The sequence below is a fragment of the Quercus suber genome, unplaced genomic scaffold, assembly GCF_002906115.3.
Source record: "Quercus suber isolate HL8 unplaced genomic scaffold, Cork oak 2.0 scaffold_122, whole genome shotgun sequence".
NCBI classification, from domain to species: domain Eukaryota; kingdom Viridiplantae; phylum Streptophyta; class Magnoliopsida; order Fagales; family Fagaceae; genus Quercus; species Quercus suber.
The window spans coordinates 344072-366364 of NW_027069587.1; the positions used below are offsets into that span (position 1 = coordinate 344072).

The 22293-nt window shown below is 36.8% G+C and overlaps 3 protein-coding genes across 4 annotated transcripts; 1 reads left to right on the forward strand and 2 right to left on the reverse strand.

Moving 5' to 3' along the window:
- Positions 1-2616: 2616 nt before the first annotated feature.
- Positions 2617-3749, reverse strand: LOC112018946 (zinc finger BED domain-containing protein RICESLEEPER 2-like). The gene is made up of 2 exons (XM_024051482.1): positions 3121-3749; positions 2617-3010 (listed from the first exon to the last, which is right to left on the reverse strand). Exons 1-2 carry the CDS (start codon positions 3747-3749, stop codon positions 2617-2619), a joined length of 1023 nt encoding a protein of 340 aa, XP_023907250.1.
- A 5081-nt stretch (positions 3750-8830) lies between these two features.
- Positions 8831-12775, forward strand: LOC111997405 (protein CLMP1). 2 transcript variants are annotated; one of them, XM_065775928.1, is made up of 2 exons: positions 8831-9386; positions 10126-12775. In XM_065775928.1, the coding sequence occupies exons 1-2, from the start codon at positions 9305-9307 to the stop codon at positions 12399-12401; spliced, it is 2358 nt and encodes a 785-aa protein (XP_065632000.1). In that variant the 5' UTR covers positions 8831-9304; the 3' UTR covers positions 12402-12775. The 2 variants fall into 2 exon arrangements, with proteins under 2 accessions (XP_065632000.1, XP_023885256.1); XM_024029488.2 differs by lacking the exon at positions 8831-9386 and having other exon boundaries at positions 9818-12775.
- A 2471-nt stretch (positions 12776-15246) lies between these two features.
- Positions 15247-18872, reverse strand: LOC111997410 (1-aminocyclopropane-1-carboxylate oxidase). Its single transcript, XM_024029494.2, has 4 exons — positions 18692-18872; positions 16620-16846; positions 16063-16396; positions 15247-15802 (listed from the first exon to the last, which is right to left on the reverse strand). Exons 1-4 carry the CDS (start codon positions 18794-18796, stop codon positions 15512-15514), a joined length of 957 nt encoding a protein of 318 aa, XP_023885262.1. The 5' UTR covers positions 18797-18872; the 3' UTR covers positions 15247-15511.
- Between the last annotated feature and the right edge of the window lie 3421 nt (positions 18873-22293).

The window sequence follows — 22293 nt, forward strand, 5'->3', positions numbered from 1 at the left end:
AATAGGCTGAAGAAAATTTTACCGTCTATCATAAGTGATACTCAGAGTGCCTTTATGCATGGCAGGCTTATTACGGATAATGTACTCGTTGCTTTTGAAACTATGCACCATATTAGCCAGAAAAAATGAGGTAAGGTTGGGGAGATGGCTCTGAAGTTGGATATGAGTAAGACTTACGATAGGGTGAAATGGATAAAATAATGGAAAAGTTGGGTTTTGATGTGAAATGGAGTAGTCTTATTATGTAGTGTGTCTCTACTGTCACTTAGTCCATTAAGATTAATAGGACTCCTAGGGGTAATATTGTTCCATCAAGGGGTATCTGCCAAGGAGACCCCTTATCACCTTACTTATTTCTCTTATGTGCAAAAGGTCTCTCATCATTGATAAAGTCCTCGGTGGCAAATGGGGTATTGTAGGGAGTTGCGGTCTGTCGTAGTGGCCCGAAATTATCTCACCTGTTCTTTGCAAACGATAGCTTGATTTTCTATAAAGCCTCCCTGCCAGAATGTGATGCCCTCCAACAAATTCTGAAAGTATATGAACAAGCTTTGGGACAGCAATTGAATAGGGCAAAAACATCCTTGTTTTTCAGCAGGAACACACCCTATGAAATCCAAGAAGAGATAAAGCAACGGTTTGGAGCTTAGGTAATAGAGCAACATGAGAAATACTTGGGCTTGCCATCGTTGGTGGGGAAAAATAAAAGGAACACGTTCAATGAGATTAAGGAGAAGCTTCGTAACAAGTTAGTAGGGTGGAAGGAGAAGTTGTTGTCCAAAGCCGGTAAAGAGGTGCTAATTAAGGCGGTGGCCCAAGCCATACCAACTTACACCATGAGCTGCTTTAAATTACCTGATGCTTTATGTGAGGAATTGATAAGCATGATAAGAAACTTCTGGTGGGGACAGAAGGGTAATGAGAAGAAAATAGCTTGGCTAAGCTGAGAGAAATTGTGTGAGCCAAAGCATAATGGTGGAATGGGTTTCAAGAAGCTTAAACAGTTTAACATGGCACTCCTAGTTAAACAAGGGTGAAGGGTCCAAACAAACCATAACTCTCTGGTTTACCAAGTGCTTAAGGCAAAATATTTTCCACGGTGCGATTTCGTTGAGGCTTCCCATGGAAACAACCCCTCTTTCTCTTGGCGTAGTATAATGTCTGCACAAAAATTGGTGAGAGAGGGTATGTGGTGGAGTAGGGATGGCAATGGGGCGGGGGGTCGAAGGATGGGATATTCGCCCCCACCCTGCATGGATTTTTCTTGCCCCATCCCTGCCCTTTAAGGCCCCGCGAAGCCCCGCCCTATACCATAAAACTTTATTTTTTATTAATTTTCTCTACAACTATTACCATTTTTTCAAATAAAATGACATGTTTCAATAACAAAAATATACTTGAAATTATAAATAAATTTATCCTATCAAATCAAACTAATTTTTAGCAAAAACTAAATAATATTATCCATATGTTTAACAAGACAATATCACAACAAAAATCTCATAATCTGACACAATAAAATAATCCAAACTCCTAATACATAACAAAATAAATATTGCCTAGTTCTTCAAAAAGAATCTCCACTTTCTTCCATCATTGTGACACCACTTTCTTCTTCATCATCATAATCATCCAAGATATTTTGGAATGTATCTTCAATTCCATCTGTGGTAGATGAAGAACCTAAAAAAAAGATAAAATAAATTCAATCAAACAATTGAAAAATATAATAAAGAATGCAGTAACATAAATCATTGCATATTTCAGCCCATAAACAATTTTGATCACACATTAATGCCTCCACAGTCTTTTGATGAAGTTTACTGCGATGTGGACTTAATAATTGACCACTTGTGCTAAATGATGACTCTGAGGCAACAGTTGACACTGGAATGGCAAGGATATCCCTTGCAATACGTTGCAAAGTAGGATACTTTGGCCCATTAGATTTCCACCATGCCAAAATATCAAAATCCACAGTTCTTGGCATTAAATCATCCTTAAGGTAATAGTCCAACTCCAATTTAATATTCCCACCCCTTTCTTTCTGACTAAGATATTTTCAAAGTTCATAAGGGAGTCATCAACTTGCGAATCCTTTCCCACACAAGGGCCACGAGTACCTTCCCTCCTCATTCTCCCAGAACTGTAGTCACGAATCATTTCATAACAAATATCTTTAACCCTTTGAATTTCATTATCAGCTTCATCACCATAAATTATTGGAAAATAATATTCTAACAATTCAATCTTATATCTTGGGTCTAAAATGGTTGCCACGGCCATAACACCATGAATCACATTCCAATAACAATCAATTTTTTCCAACACTTTAAATGCCATACTCCTAATCACATCATTTGCGCTTGTAAACCAAGAATTTAAAGCTATTTTTATTTCACACACCTTAGGAAAGAAAAGATTAGCTGTAGGGTATGAGGTACCTGAAAATAGCTCTGTAACTTTGTGAAACATTGCCAATCTCTCCCATATATTACTTACCATCTCCCATTCTTCTTCCGTTGGAATGCACTTATAAGATGACTCACATATGGTCAATCGATAAAAGACATTTTGATACTTTATAGCAATAGAAAGCATGAGATAGGTAGAGTTCTAATGAGTCTTACAATCAAGGGCTAGTTCTTTGGTACATTCAACATGTGCTTGTCGGGCTGTCTCTTCAAACTTCTGCCTTCTCTTTGTTGATGCAGTCCAAAATCCCACACTTTCTCGAATCTTTTCAATGCATGATCCAATTACATCCAAACCATCTTGAACAATCAAATCAAGAACACGTGCTGCACAACGCAAATGCAACATTGATCCACGCATAATAAGTGCACCACGTTGAAGCTTATCTAAGATAATTTTTATAACTGCATCATTAGTACTGCAATTGTCTATAGTCACAATAGATAATTTCCTATCAATATTCCACTCCAACAAAGTATCTAGAAGGACACTAGAAAGCACTTCTTTCATATGTGGAGATGGCACATAAATAAACCTTAAATGAGAAATTTAAATAATTAGAACCAACAATGATATAAGTTCATAAAACATTTGAAAAGAATTTAATTGAAACATAGAAATGAATATATACTTTAAAAAAAGTACCTCATAACTCGGCTTTGTAATCTCCACAAACCATCAATGAAGTGTGATGTTACAACCATAAACCCTCGCTTTTTGTTTTGTGAAGTCCACATATTAGTGGTAATAGAAATTCTACCCAGATTCTTATCAATTTCATGCTTTGATTTCACCCTTTCTTTCTCATAGATGCTCAAAATGTCCTTCTTGATTGTATTCCTAGAAACCATCCTGAACAATGGTTGAAGAGAATTTGAATATTTTCTAAAACCAATGTGGTCAACTATAGAGAGGGGATACTCATGCAAGATGATGATACGAGCAAGTTCATTTCTTGATACATTTTGATCAAAATTATAAGCATTCATACCCACCATTGAATCCACCTTATTTTGATCCCTAGCCAAAAATTTTTGATTCATATCCCTAATGTCTTGAAACTTTCTCCTTGGACATATTTTCATGTGGTCATGCAAATGTTTAGTGCCATAATTGGATCCCCTTACTAGCAATTTCTTACAATAATTGCAGTCAGCCTTGTCTTTCTCATCAACTGTCTTTCTCTTAAAATGATTCCAAACAATTGATTTGTACTTCCCCTCTTCTTGAATTATTTCATTGCTAGGCTGGACTACCTGGACATCGTTTGGCATATTCAATAGAGGTGGTGATGGGTTGCATTATTTTCATCTACTATCAAAGGAAATTGATTGCTGCCAAATGGATTGGAGCTACCAATGTTTTCATGTGAAGTCATTTTTTTTCCTGATGTTAATTTAGCAACTTAGTAATGGACAAACTATATTTCTCCAACAAAGATAATATAAAAAAATGGGAACGAAAAAAAAATTAAAACAAATCTCCTTGGCAACGTCGTTAAACAATTAAACTATATTTAACAACGTCGTTAAACAATTAAACTATATTTAACAACGTCGTTAAACAATTAAATTAAAAATCATAGCACCCGCAGCACATACACAAATGGGTATTCATATTTTTTTGATACCAGGTATTCATATTTCATTGGCCTAAAAAACTCTAAAACAAATCTCCTTTATACTAAGTAGTGTGCATTATTTAATTCCTCCCATTTTGTGACTATTTCATAAAGAATGGGACAAAGTCTCAAACCTGTACCTTATATTATTTAATAAAAATATAGAAAACAAAATTAAATTGTATATAATTTTTTGTGTGGAGAAGGAGAACGAACAACCAAAGCTAGTACATAAATTTAGCAACGTCATGATTTAGCAAAATTACAAAAACAATGACACCAATAGGGTATTCCTCATCATCTCGTTCTCCAATAAGGGTTAAATTGGTTTATGTACTAGCTGGAGCTACCAATGGTTTGATTGCTAAATTATACCAAATTAAATTGTATATAATTTAGCAACTTCATGATTGATGCCATCATATTGGCAATCAAATCAATAGGGTATTCCTCATCATCTCGTTCTCCAAAAATTAAAAAACAAAAACCCAAATTGTAAAATAGATATGGATTTTGACAAGCGTAAAGAAGCAATGTTGTTAAGCAGCTAATTGCCCACACAACATTACAAAAACAATGACACACATGGCCTCAAACCCGTACCTTATTAAAAAAAATTATATTATGTTCATAATGAAAAGTAAGTTGAGAAAGACGAATGAATCATAAATGAAATTAGTAATTCAAATAGTATATAAATTTGTTTCTAATAAAGACAAAAAAAAAAAAATGTTAAAATGGGTACCTTATTTTCAACTTTGCTAGAGAGAAAAAAGAGGTAGAGCCACCTTAGGTAGAATAAAACAAATTGATGATATTTTTGTTTAAATAGTAGGGTTTTAGGGTATGAAAAAAATTACAATTTAACCCTTATTATTGCAGGGTGGGGCGAGGTAGTTCTAAAAAGTGTAAACTCATCCCCGCCCTACCCCGTGGTGTGGATCTAAAATCTTACGCCATCCTCACCCCACCACATTTGCAGGGCGGAAAAAATCTGCATGGGGTGAAGTAGGGAGGGGCAAGTCAAGTGGGGCGGAGCAAAATTGTTATCCCTACGATGGAGAGCGGGGAATGGTAGTGATATTTGCATTTGGGAGGACAAATACCTTCACCATCCACGTTCAAAGTTGCTTCACCCAGACAGTTTCTGCACCAAGATCCACGAGTTAGTAAGCTAATTGACTACTCTACAGCAAGCTGGAAGTCTAGTATACTGGATGCTCTTTTCCTCCCCCACAAAGCTGAGTTGATAAAAGTAATTCCATTAAGTTCTCACCTTCCCGCTGACAGGCTGATATGGGCCGAAGCTTCTAATGGTAAGTTCAGTGTCAAGAGTGCCTATAATGTAGCACTGAGACTTTCAAATGATGGTAAACAGTGTGTCAGTTCTGATAATAGCCAAGTGAGATTGTTTTGGAAAAAACTGTGGGCCCTACCTTTGCCCCACAAAGTGCGTCACTTTGCATGGAGGACATGTAGAGACAGTCTTCCTACGAAGGTCAATCTCATGCAATGTAGAGTGGTACAAGACCAAATATGTGATGCATGTAGGAGGGATGCTAAGACAAGGGGTCATTTGCTATGGTCTTGCCTAAGTGCCAGAGAAGTGTGGTCTTTTTCAAAAATAGTTGTGGCCTCACGATATAAGAGAGTACAGTCTTTCTACAATTTACTGTGGGGTGTGATGATGGAGGAAAGAGTTGAAGTGGATGTGGTAGCCAAACTGGTGTGCACGACATGGGCAATATGGCACAATCAGAATGTGACAAGGCACGACGGTAAGAGACAGAATGGTAAGGAGCTAGTCAATTGGGTAGCACAATATACTGAGGAGTTTACAGAAGCAAATGCTTGCATGGAAAGCACAGTATCAGTGGCCGAAGTCAGGAGTATGTGGATCCCACCTCCAAATAATGTTTTCAAGGTGAACGTGGATGTGGTGATTTTTACAAGTCAACGAGCAGTGGGAGTTGGTGTGATTATTAGAGATGATAAAGGTAGGCTGGAGGCTGTAATGAGCAAGAAGATTCAAGCATTGTTAGGAGCCGTGGAGGTAGAGGCAATGGCGCATGAAGTGGGTCTAGTGTTTACAAAGGATATAGGTATCCACAACTTAATCATGGAGGGTGATTCGCTTCCACAGGGCTTTAGGTGAGACTTCAGACCTGCCCTCCTCTGTGGCTTCTATTACTCAAGGAGTGCAGGAACCGTGCAAAGATTTTCATGGGGTTGAGTTTTCCCATGTTAGGAGACAAGGTAACAGACCTGCCCATCTACTCGCTAGACACGCTTTGGGCATTGTTGATTTTATTACTTGGATAGAGGAGAATTCTTGCTTTCTTGAGAGCTCTTGCCAATGATGTAATGAATAGACCCCAGTGCTGACAGGGGGCGTAAGGCTCGACTGGGCATGGAACAGGCTCGAGGATGTCAAAATCCTTTTCCCCGCCCGAGGATGCGTGCAACAAGATTTTGAGGGGCTATTGTGGGGGCCAAAAAATCAGGTAGCCTTGGCCTATTCCAAGCCGGGCCCAAGGGCCCATGCCGAGGATGCATGAGGGGTCCGATGATGAATGCGCGAGGACTGACCCCCGAGGAACATATCCGAGGATGACCTCGTCCTTGGGCATCTAAGACCTCGAAAGAACACGAGCAACACCCCACCAAAGGGGACTCCTTGAATATCGGAGGAGGAGGGGGTCCAGTGCCACGCGTCAGCGACGGGAGTACGGCGAAGGAGCAAGCCTTAGGCGAGCTGTCACCTCTGCATTGAATGCGCTCATCTAACCCCCCTGGCCGCATTAATGGGGATGTAACCCCTTGACAAGGTAACACTGATCATTGTGAGCCACTCGAGTACGGATAAGGCATCTGATGGGACAGACGGTCAGAGGGGAGGCCAATGGATGATCAACAGAAGGAAGGAGGGGGTAGGAGGAGGAGAACTATATAAGAAAGGCGAGCAAAGCAGTTTAGGGGGGGATTTTTCGATTATTGAAGAGAGGGAGATAGAATGACTCCTAGGTGATGTCGGTTCTAGGGGGGAACCTCCTCGGAAGAGGGCCGAGGAGCTATCCTTAGTCGTAAATTGGGCTTACTCCCCTTCAATGGGAAAAGGTGGCTTGTGTTCCGTTGCTAGTCTGTTAGGGCCTAACCCTTCATCCCACTCTCTAAAAATGTATTATTGGGGAACCTTCCTAAACTGAGTCCCTACAGATCCCAAGAAGATAATGGTGCAAAAATTGGTTGAATTATAGGCTATGTTTGGCTCAATGTAAAATGTTTTCGGAGTATAAAATATTTTCAAGGGAAATTTTTTTTCTAAAAGGAAAATCTTTTCAAATGTTTTGTTGCATCCCAAAAAATGTTGGAGAAAAATATTTTAAGGTGTTTGGTTGTGTTCCTGAAAATCTTTCAAATGAAATATTTTATACTAGTCTCACATATTTTCTCAGCTTCCAAACAAATATAATGACAAAAAATCCCAATATATAAACTAAAGAAACCAAACCCAAAAAAAAAAAAAAAATTCAATCTTTCTCAAACTAGACACTAATCATGAGAGAGGGAGAGAAAGCAAGTTCAGATCATGAGTGACATAGTGACAAAGCGAGGAAGAGGGAGGAAAAAAGAGGAAGAAGGAGGAAAAGTTTACCTTGATTGGTTGTGAGAGAACTGACCATGGACGGCGGTGGAGTCAGGCTGGAGTGGCAGTTAGTGCTCTCTCTCTCTCATGAGTGACATAGTGATGTAGAAGCTAAAAATGGGTGTAATTTGTTTGAAAGTGAAATACAAGTGTAAATGGTTTTATACTTAAGGGGGGTGAAATTTTACAATCAACTATAATTCATTTTAGTTTGACCGAGTTTTCCAACCAATCTAAACACAACCAATGGTGTAAAATATTTTCCGTATTTCTTTTACACCTTAAACAAATACAACATAGTTTCAAAAATTGACACATAATGGGTCAATATACTCATCTCCAATATCTCAGACTCAGAGGTTGTAAATTCAAAAATATAGCTGCTCCACAAAGCTCATCTCCCATCTAAAAGCTCTACTAAATAGAGGCATTTGCTTCTCTATTGGCTATGGTACATCCATTAATATCTAGTATGAATGTATGCTCATGGAGACCTTAACTTCCAATCCCATCTCCTCGGTTCCCTTTGTACCCTATTTTTCTTGAATATATGTAACCTTATTCACAGGGGAAAAAAATCTACCATTTAAAAAAAAAAAAAAATCTTTTAATGGGAAAAATAAAAGATGTTGACAAAAATATTTCAAAATAACTTTTTTTTTTCTATAGTACTTTTAACATCTTGAAAAATTACCACAAATACTTAGTGCTCACCAACATAGTACTTTATGTAATAGGAATCTTGGTTACATTTTTCACAGATTACATCATAGGACCCACAAAAAAAAAAAATTTTTTTTTTTTTTTCCCCGAACTGAAGTAGTATCACCAATTTTTCTCTATCACTTCACTTCAAACGCTGCACCACAAACACCCTCTTGTTTTGCTAGAACACCGTACTAGGTAGATTTTTCACATATTATTAATTTCTTTCAACATAAAAAAACAAAAAAGCGGTGGGTTAAATGGACAACGAATTATATCTGCCACGTGTCGAATCAGCAACGCAGGGATTCATTTGGATCCCATGGACCCTGCTGGATGTGATGAACATGTCCGATTTAAGGAGATTGATCTATAGAGTCCACGATGAAACAACATTGGACGTATCGAACGGTCAAGGATGACCAACTGCAAAACTTTGATTATCAAAAATGACAAACGGATTCTGATCCCACCATCTCTCGCTCTAGGGTTTCATACACTGTGTCTTTCCTAAACCCTCCTCAATCTTTTCCCTTCACTTCCATTACCAATTTCTCTCTCTCCCATACCAACTGAGCTCCAAACCCAAACAAACGTATCTCCCAACTAAATCCCTTTTCATCTTCAACCCAACCCATCGTCTGGGGCAATCAAACAGAAGCTAAAATCTTCACAGAAAAGCTTGCATCTTTGAGCTTATTATTTGTAAATTGTAAGTACCCATTTCTCTGTCTTTATTCATAAACACAATTTTATTTTATTTTTTCTTTGCAAGCTTGCTGCTTTTTTATTCATTTAGATACATATAGATAGATATTTGTGTGTGTTTTAGAGAGAGAGAGAGAGATTGAAATTAAATGGGGAAATCAGGGGGTAGGAAGAAGAAGGGAGGTGCAAACCAAGTTTCAGGGGATAATTCAACTGCAAATGCTAATGGTGGTGTTGATTTGGACTCATCAATCTTTCTGAAAAGGGCTCATGAGCTCAAAGAAGAGGGGAACAAGAGGTTTCAGAATAAGGACTATGTGGGTGCTCTTGAGCAGTATGATAATGCCCTTAAACTTACCCCTAAAACCCACTTGGATAGAGCTGTGTTTCATAGCAATAGGGCGGCTTGTTTGATGCAAATGAAGCCCATTGACTATGACACTGTGATTGCTGAGTGTACCATGGCGCTTCAGGTCCAGCCCCGGTATGTCCGGGCTCTACTTAGGAGGGCTCGGGCATTTGAGGCGATAGGGAAGTATGAAATGGCGATGCAGGATGTGCAGGTGTTGTTGGGGGCTGATCCAAATCATGGTGATGCTTTGGAGATTGCCCGAAGGTTGAGGATGGCATTGGGTCCTCGCCAGGATGCACAGCAGGACCTCCAGATTCATCTTCAACCCAACCCATCGTCTGGGGCAATCAAACAGAAGCTAAAATCTTCACAGAAAAGCTTGCATCTTTGAGCTTATTATTTGTAAATTGTAAGTACCCATTTCTCTGTCTTTATTCATAAACACAATTTTATTTTATTTTTTCTTTGCAAGCTTGCTGCTTTTTTATTCATTTAGATACATATAGATAGATATTTGTGTGTGTTTTAGAGAGAGAGAGAGAGAGAGAGAGAGAGATTGAAATTAAATGGGGAAATCAGGGGGTAGGAAGAAGAAGGGTGGTGCAAACCAAGTTTCAGGGGATAATTCAACTGCAAATGCTAATGGTGGTGTTGATTTGGACTCATCAATCTTTTTGAAAAGGGCTCATGAGCTCAAAGAAGAGGGGAACAAGAGGTTTCAGAATAAGGACTATGTGGGTGCTCTTGAGCAGTATGATAATGCCCTTAAACTTACCCCTAAAACCCACTTGGATAGAGCTGTGTTTCATAGCAATAGGGCGGCTTGTTTGATGCAAATGAAGCCCATTGACTATGACACTGTGATTGCTGAGTGTACCATGGCGCTTCAGGTCCAGCCCCGGTATGTCCGGGCTCTACTTAGGAGGGCTCGGGCATTTGAGGCGATAGGGAAGTATGAAATGGCGATGCAGGATGTGCAGGTGTTGTTGGGGGCTGATCCAAATCATGGTGATGCTTTGGAGATTGCCCGAAGGTTGAGGATGGCATTGGGTCCTCGCCAGGATGCACAGCAGGACCTCCAGAGCCGCCCATCCCCTGCTGCCCTTGGGGCTTCTGCAGTTCGTGGTGCCCCAATTGCTGGCTTAGGGCCGTGTTTGCCTGCCCGGCCAGTAGGAAAGAAGCCAACTACTACAGCAGGGGGATCAGTGGTATCGCTTAATAATAAGCCAGAGAGACCCCAAACTGTTCTACCCAATGAAAATGGTCCTGAGTCTAAAGCCCAAATGTCGAAACTTGTGTTGAAGCCTTCAAGTGGCTCTTCAAAACCTGCTAATCCAAGCAAGGATAGCCAGAAGGAACAATCATCTTCTTCATCAGTGTCATTGCTTACTCATAGGCAACCTACAGAGGCTGCAATCCAATGGAGGCTGTTGAAGCTTGTTTATGATCATGACATAAGGCTTTCCCAGATGCCGGTGAAATGCAGTTTCAGAGTTTTAAGGGAGATTGTGAGCAAACGGTTTCCATCATCAAAGTCAGTTTTGATCAAGTATAAGGACAATGATGGTGATTTGGTGACCATAACCTGTACAGGGGAACTCAGATTTGCAGAGTCTTGTGTGGATAGCCTTGTCCCAAAAGATCCTGAAACAGATAAGGCAGACTCAATTGGGATGTTGAGATTGCACATTGTGGAGGTGAGTCCTGAGCAGGAGCCACCATTATTGGAAGAAGAGGAGGAGAAGGCTATGGAGAGTGAGGGAAATAAGGGAGATGATAGTGGCTCTAATTCATCACTAAGTGAATCTGTGTTGGAACCTGCTGATGCCATAATTGATAAGCCAGAGAAAGAAGCTCAGAAGGAGAAACCAGGAGCTGCAGAAGATCCTGAATGCAAGGAAGTGGAGATGGATGATTGGTTGTTTGAATTTGCTCAGCTTTTCCGCACCCATGTTGGTATTGACCCAGATGCTCATATTGATTTGCATGAGCTTGGGATGGAGCTTTGTTCTGAGGCACTTGAGGAGACGGTGACAAGTGAAGATGCTCAAGGTCTTTTTGACAAGGCTGCCGCAAAGTTCCAGGAGGTGGCTGCTTTGGCTTTCTTCAATTGGGGAAATGTTCATATGTGTGCAGCTAGAAAACGCATTCCCTTAGATGAATCTGCTGGAAAGGATGTAGTGGCATCACAGCTTCAAACAGCTTATGACTGGGTTAAGGAAAGATATTCTCTGGCCAGAGAGAAGTATGAGGAGGCACTTCTTATCAAACCTGATTTTTATGAGGGATTGCTTGCTCTGGGGCAGCAGCAATTTGAAATGGCCAAGCTTCATTGGTCATTTGCACTTGCTAAGAAAATAGATCTCTCAAGCTGGGATTCTGCAGAAACGCTCAACCTTTTTGATAGTGCCGAGGAAAAGATGAAGGCTGCGACTGAGATGTGGGAAAAGCTTGAGGAGCAGAGAGCAAAAGAGCTAAAAGATCCAAGTGCAAGCAAGAAGGAAGAGTTATCAAAAAGAAGAAAGAAACAAGGAAGTAATACTGAAGGTGAGCCCTCTAGCCTTGGCAGTCAGGGTGAAATTTCAGCAGATGAAGCAGCAGAACAAGCAGCTGTGATGAGATCACAGATACATCTCTTCTGGGGTAACATGCTTTTTGAGCGATCTCAAGTCGAGTGCAAACTAGGGCTGGGGGGTTGGAAGAAAAACCTGGATGCTGCTGTTGAACGCTTTAAGCTTGCTGGAGCTTCTGAGGCTGACATTTCAATGGTTCTGAAGAACCACTGCTCTAATGGAGATGCATTGGAAGGAGATGAGAAAAAGGTCGCAAAGTCAGACACAGATGTGACTCATGAAGTTAAGAGTGATGTGGTTGATCGAGAATCAGGAAAATGATATGGATTGATATCATATACCTGCATCACAGCTTGCCTTCAAGCATCTCATCAATCATGAGCATGAACTAGAGAAAGGATGTGATTTTTTCTTATTGAAATGGTGGCTATCTAGAAATCTTTCCTTTTGGTACTGACAAATCAGGTGCCATCCTTAAGCAGCCTTTTACTCAAAAGATTTTGTGCTTTCAGTTCTCCATGCTGATTTTCAAGGTGAAATTTTCTAAAACATTGTTTGAATACGGGTGAGTTTTCAATAAACTATTTCATTTGCTTGGGGTATGATTCTGGCCTTGCCATTCTGAGTGCCAATTTTGTCTAGATCATTGTTTGGACTTTTTTCATTTGTTATATTTCATAATTTGTTTTCATCAAGCAGTTTCTTTTGTGAACCTCTAGGCTGCAGAAATGTTGATGTGTATTTTTCAAATGTGTAGAAAATGAATACTGTGAACTGTGAACTGTGCAACTGCCTTGCCCTGACTGCATCCCAAACGAAAAGGGAAAAAAAAAATCTGGCAATAAAATAGAGGGAACAAAACCTCAGCCCTACGATTTTCCTTTTTCTTTTTTTTTTTTTTTTTTTACACATCCATTTTCTTGCTCTTAAACAGGAGGGGAGAGGACCACTTGGGCTGGTGGTCACTAACCCATATATTTTAGTTTGAATTTTTTTTAATATACCTGTGAAAGATCCGTCATATTATGCTGCATTGCACTTACAGATGATGACATAGAAAAGGGTCCGGTAAGCCATCCATTTTTGGAAACATTTTCTTGGAAATTAAAAAAGTTGTCAATACTTTTTCAATTACTGAGAAATTTTTTTCCAAAAATGATTAATTTATTGTGTGCCCTTAGGGCACACATTAGCAAAATCCATAAAACTTAATTTTTTTTATAGGTACAAAATCCATAATACTTAAGAAGAGACTTATTGGTGTGAATGATTGATGGCTGTTTTATGTTTAGATTATTCTGGGTGCATGGTTATGATGTGTTTGTATGTGATGTCACTAGTGGGAAATCAATGTGGATTGTGCATTGAACCTAGGTGAACTTCTGGTTTGTCATTGAAAAGAGAAACCTTTGCATCCTACTTGGTAAATATAATTAGGCAATTGATGTTTCATTGGTTGAAATATTTAAAATATGCTAGTGTGTTCATGCAAGATTTCCAGTGAGAGCTTTGCTGAGATCGATAAAAGCATAGTTGGGTTGAACTTTATTCAACTATATGTCTCCTATCTTGTTATTCCATTCCACTGTGTTTGGGGCCAGATATTTTATTAAATCACATTCTTCCTTGCCTATGAGATAAGGTTTGTCACTCCTTATCTCATCCTAACACTGTTGAGGTTGGTTTCTGATAAGCATGGTTGAGTTCTCTCGTCATTGGGACATTGGGTGTTTATTTGTTACCTGACCATTTTTTCATTTGTCAACAATGGAAACTAAACAAGTCAAGCATTTTGAAAGAATGAAGCAGGGGTTTTATATTTCTGTAGAAACTGCAAACTAGTCTTTCTCACAATTGCTAATCTTAATTTATATCTTACTCTTGCCTTATAAATCTGCATTTATCCCTCTGGTATGATGACTATACCTTTTTGATCAGTCGTGTTGCACAACATTCATTTCATGTAATTTTTACTTTCCACAAGTTAAAGCATTGAAAACCGGATGCATCACTGCTCGCAGCCAACGTAACATCCCTTAATCTAGATGATTATTCGACCTGTAAAAATAATAGATATGGCCGGAATAAATTTGATTCGAGACCAGCTCTAGGAATTTGTTTCCCTACCTCAGAAGGCTGTTGTTTCCACGTCTAGTGATGCGAGTTAGAATAAAGCAGTAGCAGTGGTTCAAGTCACCAGCACTTTTGATTAATGTATTTCAGTTATATGGTTCCAGCATAGTAGTGCATTTAGTGTTCCTCTATGCATCAACTCTTACTCCAATCCTAACTTAATTTATTCGTACTGCTGGCTTTTGTCTCCCTACTTAGAGTTTCTTTCTGAAGTCTTGGAATTCTTTATACTATCTGGTTTCTGAAGTCTGTTTTCATCAGAGCTGATGTGGAATTTTCAATGTTTTATTCTTGCACTTTCTAATGCTCAGGAGGAATTTGATTTCAAGGATTCTGAAAACAAACAACTTCTTTTTATTTACAACATTTCAATTAAGAAAAGGATAGTGCTTTGTGTATCCCAGCTATCCAATAACATGAGGGTTTCAAGAACCTGGGTCCCCTCATATTGGTGGCAAGAACTTTAAACAAAAAAATTAGTGGTATCAATAGAATGTACTCCTGTTTGTGTGCCTCCAGTGGTACGGTAGCAATTACTTTACTATGGCCTTGGGGAGTGAATCTTTCCTGAGCTGGGGCATGTTTATATTTTATTAGTGGTCCACTTGCAGAAGATAGATTTTTTTATGTGATATTGAAAGTCTAAAAAGGAAACCACATTCACGGGGCATACCATAGTTATCGTAAGGAGAATATGATAATCATTGAGCATTTCCTTCTTATAGGATATACCATATTCTTTTATGCAATCTTCCTTTCCAGGGCTGAGCTCCTTTAAACTCAACAACTCCACCTTTTAAGCTTGCACATTAGAGTCCATTACCATAGTAGGACCTGAAACTGAAAAAACAGCTTGGAACCTGTTTTTTACCCTTTATAGATGGTCTCCTTATTGTTTATTAATTTACACATTCCTTTACATTGATTCTGATTTGGATTCCCAAAGTATGTTCTTTGAATAAAGTTTTGCCTTCAGGGCGGTTATCTCAAAAAAAAAAGAAAAAAAAGAAAAAAAAAGCATAATAAGCCAAACTGAATCTTAAGACACATCAAAAGTGCTAAGTTTTAGTCATTTTCTAAGTAGTTCACCTAACCAACAGTACCAGCACATACATGACGAAATAGGACCTATATGTCCAAGACCTATAACTCTAAGTTCCATGCTAGTCAAAGCATACCTGGACAACAAACTTATTATTCACTCAACAAAGAAACAGCAAGACTCATCACTGAGACTTTTTGCTTATTAACATAAACACACACTTAAAACCAGTTACTTCTTTCTGTCATGAGAGGACTCAGACGGTGGGAATAGGACCCAAATTAATGGTGGATTCCATGGCCTTCATGGCTTCAAATCTTGGTTCCTTGGCCTGGAACTTGAGGCCAGCATAGAGCTTCATGTAGTCTTCGAACACGAACTTTGGGTATGCTTGGCCTTTTTCATCTTCTTTCTCAATCAATAGCGGTGCTGGATAGATCACAGCATCACTTCCTGGGTTGTAGAATGATGCAATGGACATTCTGTTACCGTCCGGTTGAACAACCACACGGTGCATCACACTCTTGTATTTGCCATTGGTAATGACCTACAAAAGGAACAAGAAGGAAATTAGCACCATAGGATAAATATATTTTTTTTAAAAAAAAAATCGCCCTCATAAGGCTAAAGAATAGAGGGCACACATTCAATTTATTACATTCTAAAACCATTTCAAATAACATATTTATTAAAAGATAACAGCACATGAATGATATTATAAGTGGAAATGACCTATGAAAGTTAGTATGCTAAGGAAGTACAATATGATAAAGTGGCACAGGTTGGGTTGGCCTTGGCCAAATATACCTCAAGTTGGTCACCAATGTTGATCACAATGGAGTGGCGCATTGGGGGAACATCAATCCATTTGCCATCCTTGAGGAGTTGGAGGCCACTGACCTTGTCATCTTGGAAGAGAAGGATGATGCCGCCGGCATCGGTGTGGGCCCGGAGGCCCTTGATCAGGTCTGGCTTGGGGCAAGGAGGGTAGTTGCTAACCTTGGTGCCAAAAGTTGGGCCCTTGGTGCCATAAAAGGCCTTTTTCAGGTATCCCTTCTCCAACCCAAGATTCTCACACAGCAAGTCCAAGAGTTGCTCAGCTAGTTTCTCTAATTGAAATGCAAATTCCTTCATTGCCTTCCTGAAATTGGTCAAACAACAATAATTGTGTCAAGGATAGCTAGCTGGCCTTTACCAAATTAAGAAAACGAGTCAGAAGCAATACATGAAATCAATACAGAGTGACATAATGATGTCCATATATATATGTATGTTTTTTTTTTTAGTAACACCTGTCATATATATTTTGTAATACAACTAATATGAGAAAAATGAAGTGTTAACTGTAAAGTTATAGTTGAAACCTATAATCTTCATCAAGATCAGGGATTTCAGATATGTTTGAGACAGGAAGGTGGCGCAAGAAGAAGGTGCTTTCCCAGTCCAAATCATTGATTTCAGACTGAACAGCTTCTAGGCCCTTACTCTCCACCATTTCCTTGAACCTCTGTTCCATACACTTCCTGTAATGCTCCTTTGTCAGCTTCTCCACAGTGTCCATGAAATCATGAGAAATGCCATGATTGACCAACTAAAAATGATGTCCAAGACAACAGTTAGTAAAGCTTTCTACATCATAATTGCTACTCATAGTCTTTTTCCACCCTTCAATATAATCTCGTCACATTAGTTTTTATTTTTTAAATGGTAGAATACGTAGCTTTATTGACAATCGTAATCCTTAGAAATACCTATCAAAAATAAATAAATAAATAACATGTTTAGAAAAAACACGATCTTATTATAATAATAATATATAGTATTATGTTTGTGATCATAAGCTTAATTAAATATTAGTATATGTGAATAAATCACAATTATATTAATAATTAGTATGTCATTTTTTTTTTTTACTTTAAAAGAGTCTTATTTAAAGTAATTTAGTTATCTTTTTTTTTTTTTTACTTTAAAAGAGTCTTATCTGAATAAATTAGTTATCTTAATAATTAATGAGTTAGATGACAAAATCACATTCATTTCATGATGTGTAATACATACATATATCGAGTTACTTTGTAAAAGCACAGTATGTTGGACGTAAATTTTACTATATTAAAATATAAATTATAACATTTTAAAGTACTTGAAACTTTTGATAATAGAATTTAAAATTTATTAAAACTAAGGTGTTATAGTTTTATATAGAATACACTATTAGCAACGGAGTTTAATCTAAGGTTGATTATCTTAATAATTAATAAGAGTATAGGCACCTGTCACAAAAAAAAAAAAAAAAAAAAAAAAAAAAAAAAAAAAAAAAAAAAAAAAACCACTTGTGCAACTATAACTTCTAAAAACCGATGAAGTTTAATTGAAGATAAATTTTCTTAATAATAAATGAGAAGGTAGATACTTGTCGCAAAAAGAAGATAACCACATAATCACAATTTCTAAGATCCAACTTTAATTATATTTGTAAGCATATGAGATTTAGTTTCATCTTTAAAAAAAATAAAAAATAACATGTGAAGGCTTATTTCATGAAATATACATAAAAGCCTACTCGCAATTTTTAGAATATAGCAGCTGCTAGCTCCAACGTTCGACTAGTGAGCTTGTATGGTAATTTTTAGAAGCTATCCAATTTAGCAAGCTGCAATTGGTTGATTCTTCTACATTATCTGCCTATAATAATTGGTAATACTATTCTGTCTTTTTTCTTGTAATAAAATATTATAAGAATGGCGTAAATAATGTGATCATGATGTTGTATATATAATACCATTGATTAGCACTAAGTTGCATTGACACGGACACGGATACGAACACGGACACGAGAGTACGGCAATTTTTGAAAAATAAGGATATGACATAGCATGGACACGGAAATTAAATAATTAATTAAACTTTATATTTAGACATATTTTTTATATATTTTTAGACATAAAATACGTTTATGTCTAGAATTTAAATTACATATTTAAGAACTACAAATAAGTAAACTAACACCCAAAGTAGTACAATAATACTTATAAAATGTTTAGAGTACAAACCAAAAGTTTAAATAGGCTACATTCAACATCAAACTAAAAACATAAAAGGAAAACAAGCTTTAAACTTTCAAGATTACCATAGAACAACAAGTTCAACATTATATATAAGGCAAAAGGCTGAGTAAAGAATATATATATATATATATATACACACACACAAACACAGTATAACACAGTGACAGTGAGAGTAGGATAAAAAAAAAAAAAAAAAACGCATTATAAGTAACACTAATAGTACACCCATTCACCCAAAGCATATCTCAGAGAGAGAGAGAGAGAGAGAGAGAGAGAGAGAGAGAGAGAGAGAGAGAGAGAGAGAGAGAGAGAGAGAGAGNTGCTTCAAAAGAATAGCAAATAATATAAATATTTTACTATACTAGTACCTCAAAAAAGCCCCAGTTCTCACAAGCATCTTTTATCAGTTCCATAACTTCTCCTTTCCCTTCACCATTTAGCTTCTCCAAGTCAATAACTGGGAGAGTCTCCATTCTCTCTTTTCTTTCTTTCTTCCTTCTCTCACTAGTGCTGCTCTCACTTTCTTATGCTTTGTTGAAGTATGATCTGTGAGGGTGGCAAATTTATAGGCGCTAAAAGCAGTGTCAAAAATGTAAAAAAGGCATAGTGGTGGGGACCATATCGTGCGGAACTCAACTCATTTTTAATAAATTTTAAAATTTGTAAAGATTACTTCATAGTCTTTTTTCACCCTTCAATATAATCTCGTCACATTAGTTTTTATTTTTTTAATGGTAGAATACGTAGCTTTATTGACAATCGTAATCCTTAGAAATACCTATCAAAAATAAATAAATAAATAACATGTTTAGAAAAAACACGATCTTATTATAATAATAATATTTAGTATTATGTTTGTGAAATGCATAGCTTAATTAAATATTAGTATATGTGAATAAATCACAATTATATTAATAATTAGTATGTCATTTTTTTTTTTACTTTAAAAGAGTCTTATTTAAAGTAATTTAGTTATCTTTTTTTTTTTTTTTACTTTAAAAGAGTCTTATCTGAATAAATTAGTTATCTTAATAATTAATGAGTTAGATGACAAAATCACATTCATTTCATGATGTGTAATACATACATATATCGAGTTACTTTGTAAAAGCACAGTATGTTGGACGTAAATTTTACTATATTAAAATATAAATTATAACATTTTAAAGTACTTGAAACTTTTGATAATAGAATTTAAAATTTATTAAAACTAAGGTGTTATAGTTTTATATAGAATACACTATTAGCAACGGAGTTTAATCTAAGGTTGATTATCTTAATAATTAATAAGAGTATAGGCACCTGTCACAAAAAAAAAAAAAAAAAAAAAAAAAAAAAAAAAAAAAAAAAAAAAAAAACCACTTGTGCAACTATAACTTCTAAAAACCGATGAAGTTTAATTGAAGATAAATTTTCTTAATAATAAATGAGAAGGTAGATACTTGTCGCAAAAAGAAGATAACCACATAATCACAATTTCTAAGATCCAACTTTAATTATATTTGTAAGCATATGAGATTTAGTTTCATCTTTAAAAAAAATAAAAAATAACATGTGAAGGCTTATTTCATGAAATATACATAAAAGCCTACTCGCAATTTTTAGAATATAGCAGCTGCTAGCTCCAACGTTCGACTAGTGAGCTTGTATGGTAATTTTTAGAAGCTATCCAATTTAGCAAGCTGCAATTGGTTGATTCTTCTACATTATCTGCCTATAATAATTGGTAATACTATTCTGTCTTTTTTCTTGTAATAAAATATTATAAGAATGGCGTAAATAATGTGATCATGATGTTGTATATATAATACCATTGATTAGCACTAAGTTGCATTGACACGGACACGGATACGAACACGGACACGAGAGTACGGCAATTTTTGAAAATAAGGATATGACATAGCATGGACACGGAAATTAAATAATTAATTAAACTTTATATTTAGACATATTTTTTATATATTTTTAGACATAAAATACGTTTATGTCTAGAATTTAAATTACATATTTAAGAACTACAAATAAGTAAACTAACACCCAAAGTAGTACAATAATACTTATAAAATGTTTAGAGTACAAACCAAAAGTTTAAATAGGCTACATTCAACATCAAACTAAAAACATAAAAGGAAAACAAGCTTTAAACTTTCAAGATTACCATAGAACAACAAGTTCAACATTATATATAAGGCAAAAGGCTGAGTAAAGAATATATATATATATATATATACACACACACAAACACAGTATAACACAGTGACAGTGAGAGTAGGATAAAAAAAAAAAAAAAAAACGCATTATAAGTAACACTAATAGTACACAAGAGAGAGAGAGAGAGAGAGAGAGAGAGAGAGAGAGAGAGAGAGAGAGAGAGAGAGAGAGAGAGAGAGAGAGAGCATGGTGCCAACGGCGATTGTTTATGGAGCTCGTTGACTCGCCAAATGGCCCGATCTAGCACCGGCGAGGGACAAAGGGCAGTGGGCAGAGGCTAGTGGAAGGGTTGAGCTGTGAGTTTCAACTTTCACGATAATGACTTCTTAGACTCTAAGCTTTTTTGTTTCAGGGTATATCACAAAATCAACGGTAATGATTTATACATCTGTCAAAATTTGTGATTTTTTTTTTCACTGTTGGCGTGTCCACCGTGTGGGAGTTGTGTCGGAGCCGCATCGGTGTCGTGTCGGAGAAGTGAAAAAAAAAAAGAAAAAAAAAAAAGACACTGCTCAGACATTGGAGTTTGATGAGTCATACCGATATCCGTGTCCGTCACGTGTTGAACACCAGTACTTCCCCAAAATGGCATGTCGGCAACCTAGGATTAGCATAGTTTTATGTTTTAATGTTTCTTATATGAAGCACTTGGTTTTGCATAAGAATTAGAGATTGAGATATCATTAAAAATAAATAGTACTGTAGTTGGAGAGATTAATAAAGAAAAGAAACAGGAACCCTTAGGGCACCCCGAAAGCCCACAAATATATATATAAAATTAACACACACACACACACACACACACACACACACATATATATATATATATATCTTTTTCCAAAAAAATATGAATCAAAATCTAGAGGGTAAAAGAAACAGGACTCGTGGAGCATGAACGTGAGCACATAGTAATGGACCCCTACCCTTTATTTGTGATTGAGGCTTTGTGAGTTTGTGGGCCTGATGGCCAAATTGGCCATGATCTATGCGTGGTTCTTAGTTTTTTGGTGGGTGTGGGTCCTGGCTTATTCGGTGGCTGTTCAACTTCTTTGCTTTCTTGAGACTTGACCAACCCCACATCTCTGGCTGCCATACTTTTTTCCCATGAAGGCACCGTTCTCTCACTTGTTTGGATTTCAAAAATGAAGAATATATATGAACTTGACATAATTCATGTCGACAGCTAAAAACTAAGACAGAAATAGTGGTTTTTTAAAAGCATCTATAATTGTGAATGGTGTCTATCAGATTCCTTGACAAACTAGGTCTGGTTCAAAGAAATGGGCAAGCTTATTTTCTCTCATATTTAAATGCTTAGATGCGTTTTTCTTATGTACGGTGCACAATCAAACAATTTAACGCATTTGAGTCAATGATCATATCTCATTGTTTTTTGTTTATTAGGGAGGTAGAATCAAACAACTAAATATATTTGCTTAAAATGTTTCATATGTTATAGCAGTTTATTAATTTCAAATGTGAAACTAGACAACAGGCCAAAAGGAGGGAGGCGCCTCCCCTTAAGTTTCTCATTATAGTTTCTTTTGGTGTGAAAGGAAAAAGAAAGTTGCAAATAGCTATTATACTAATATTTGTGTCTAATCCGTGGTTAAAGTTTAAACATTGCTGATAATCACTATCAATCAAGGATTAAGATAAGAGTAAACTATCTTGAATCAGTTTAATTTCTCTTTGACTAGGTATTCGTTTGGATACGGATGATAACTTGAGCATGTGTTTTTTTTTTTTTTTTTGAGAA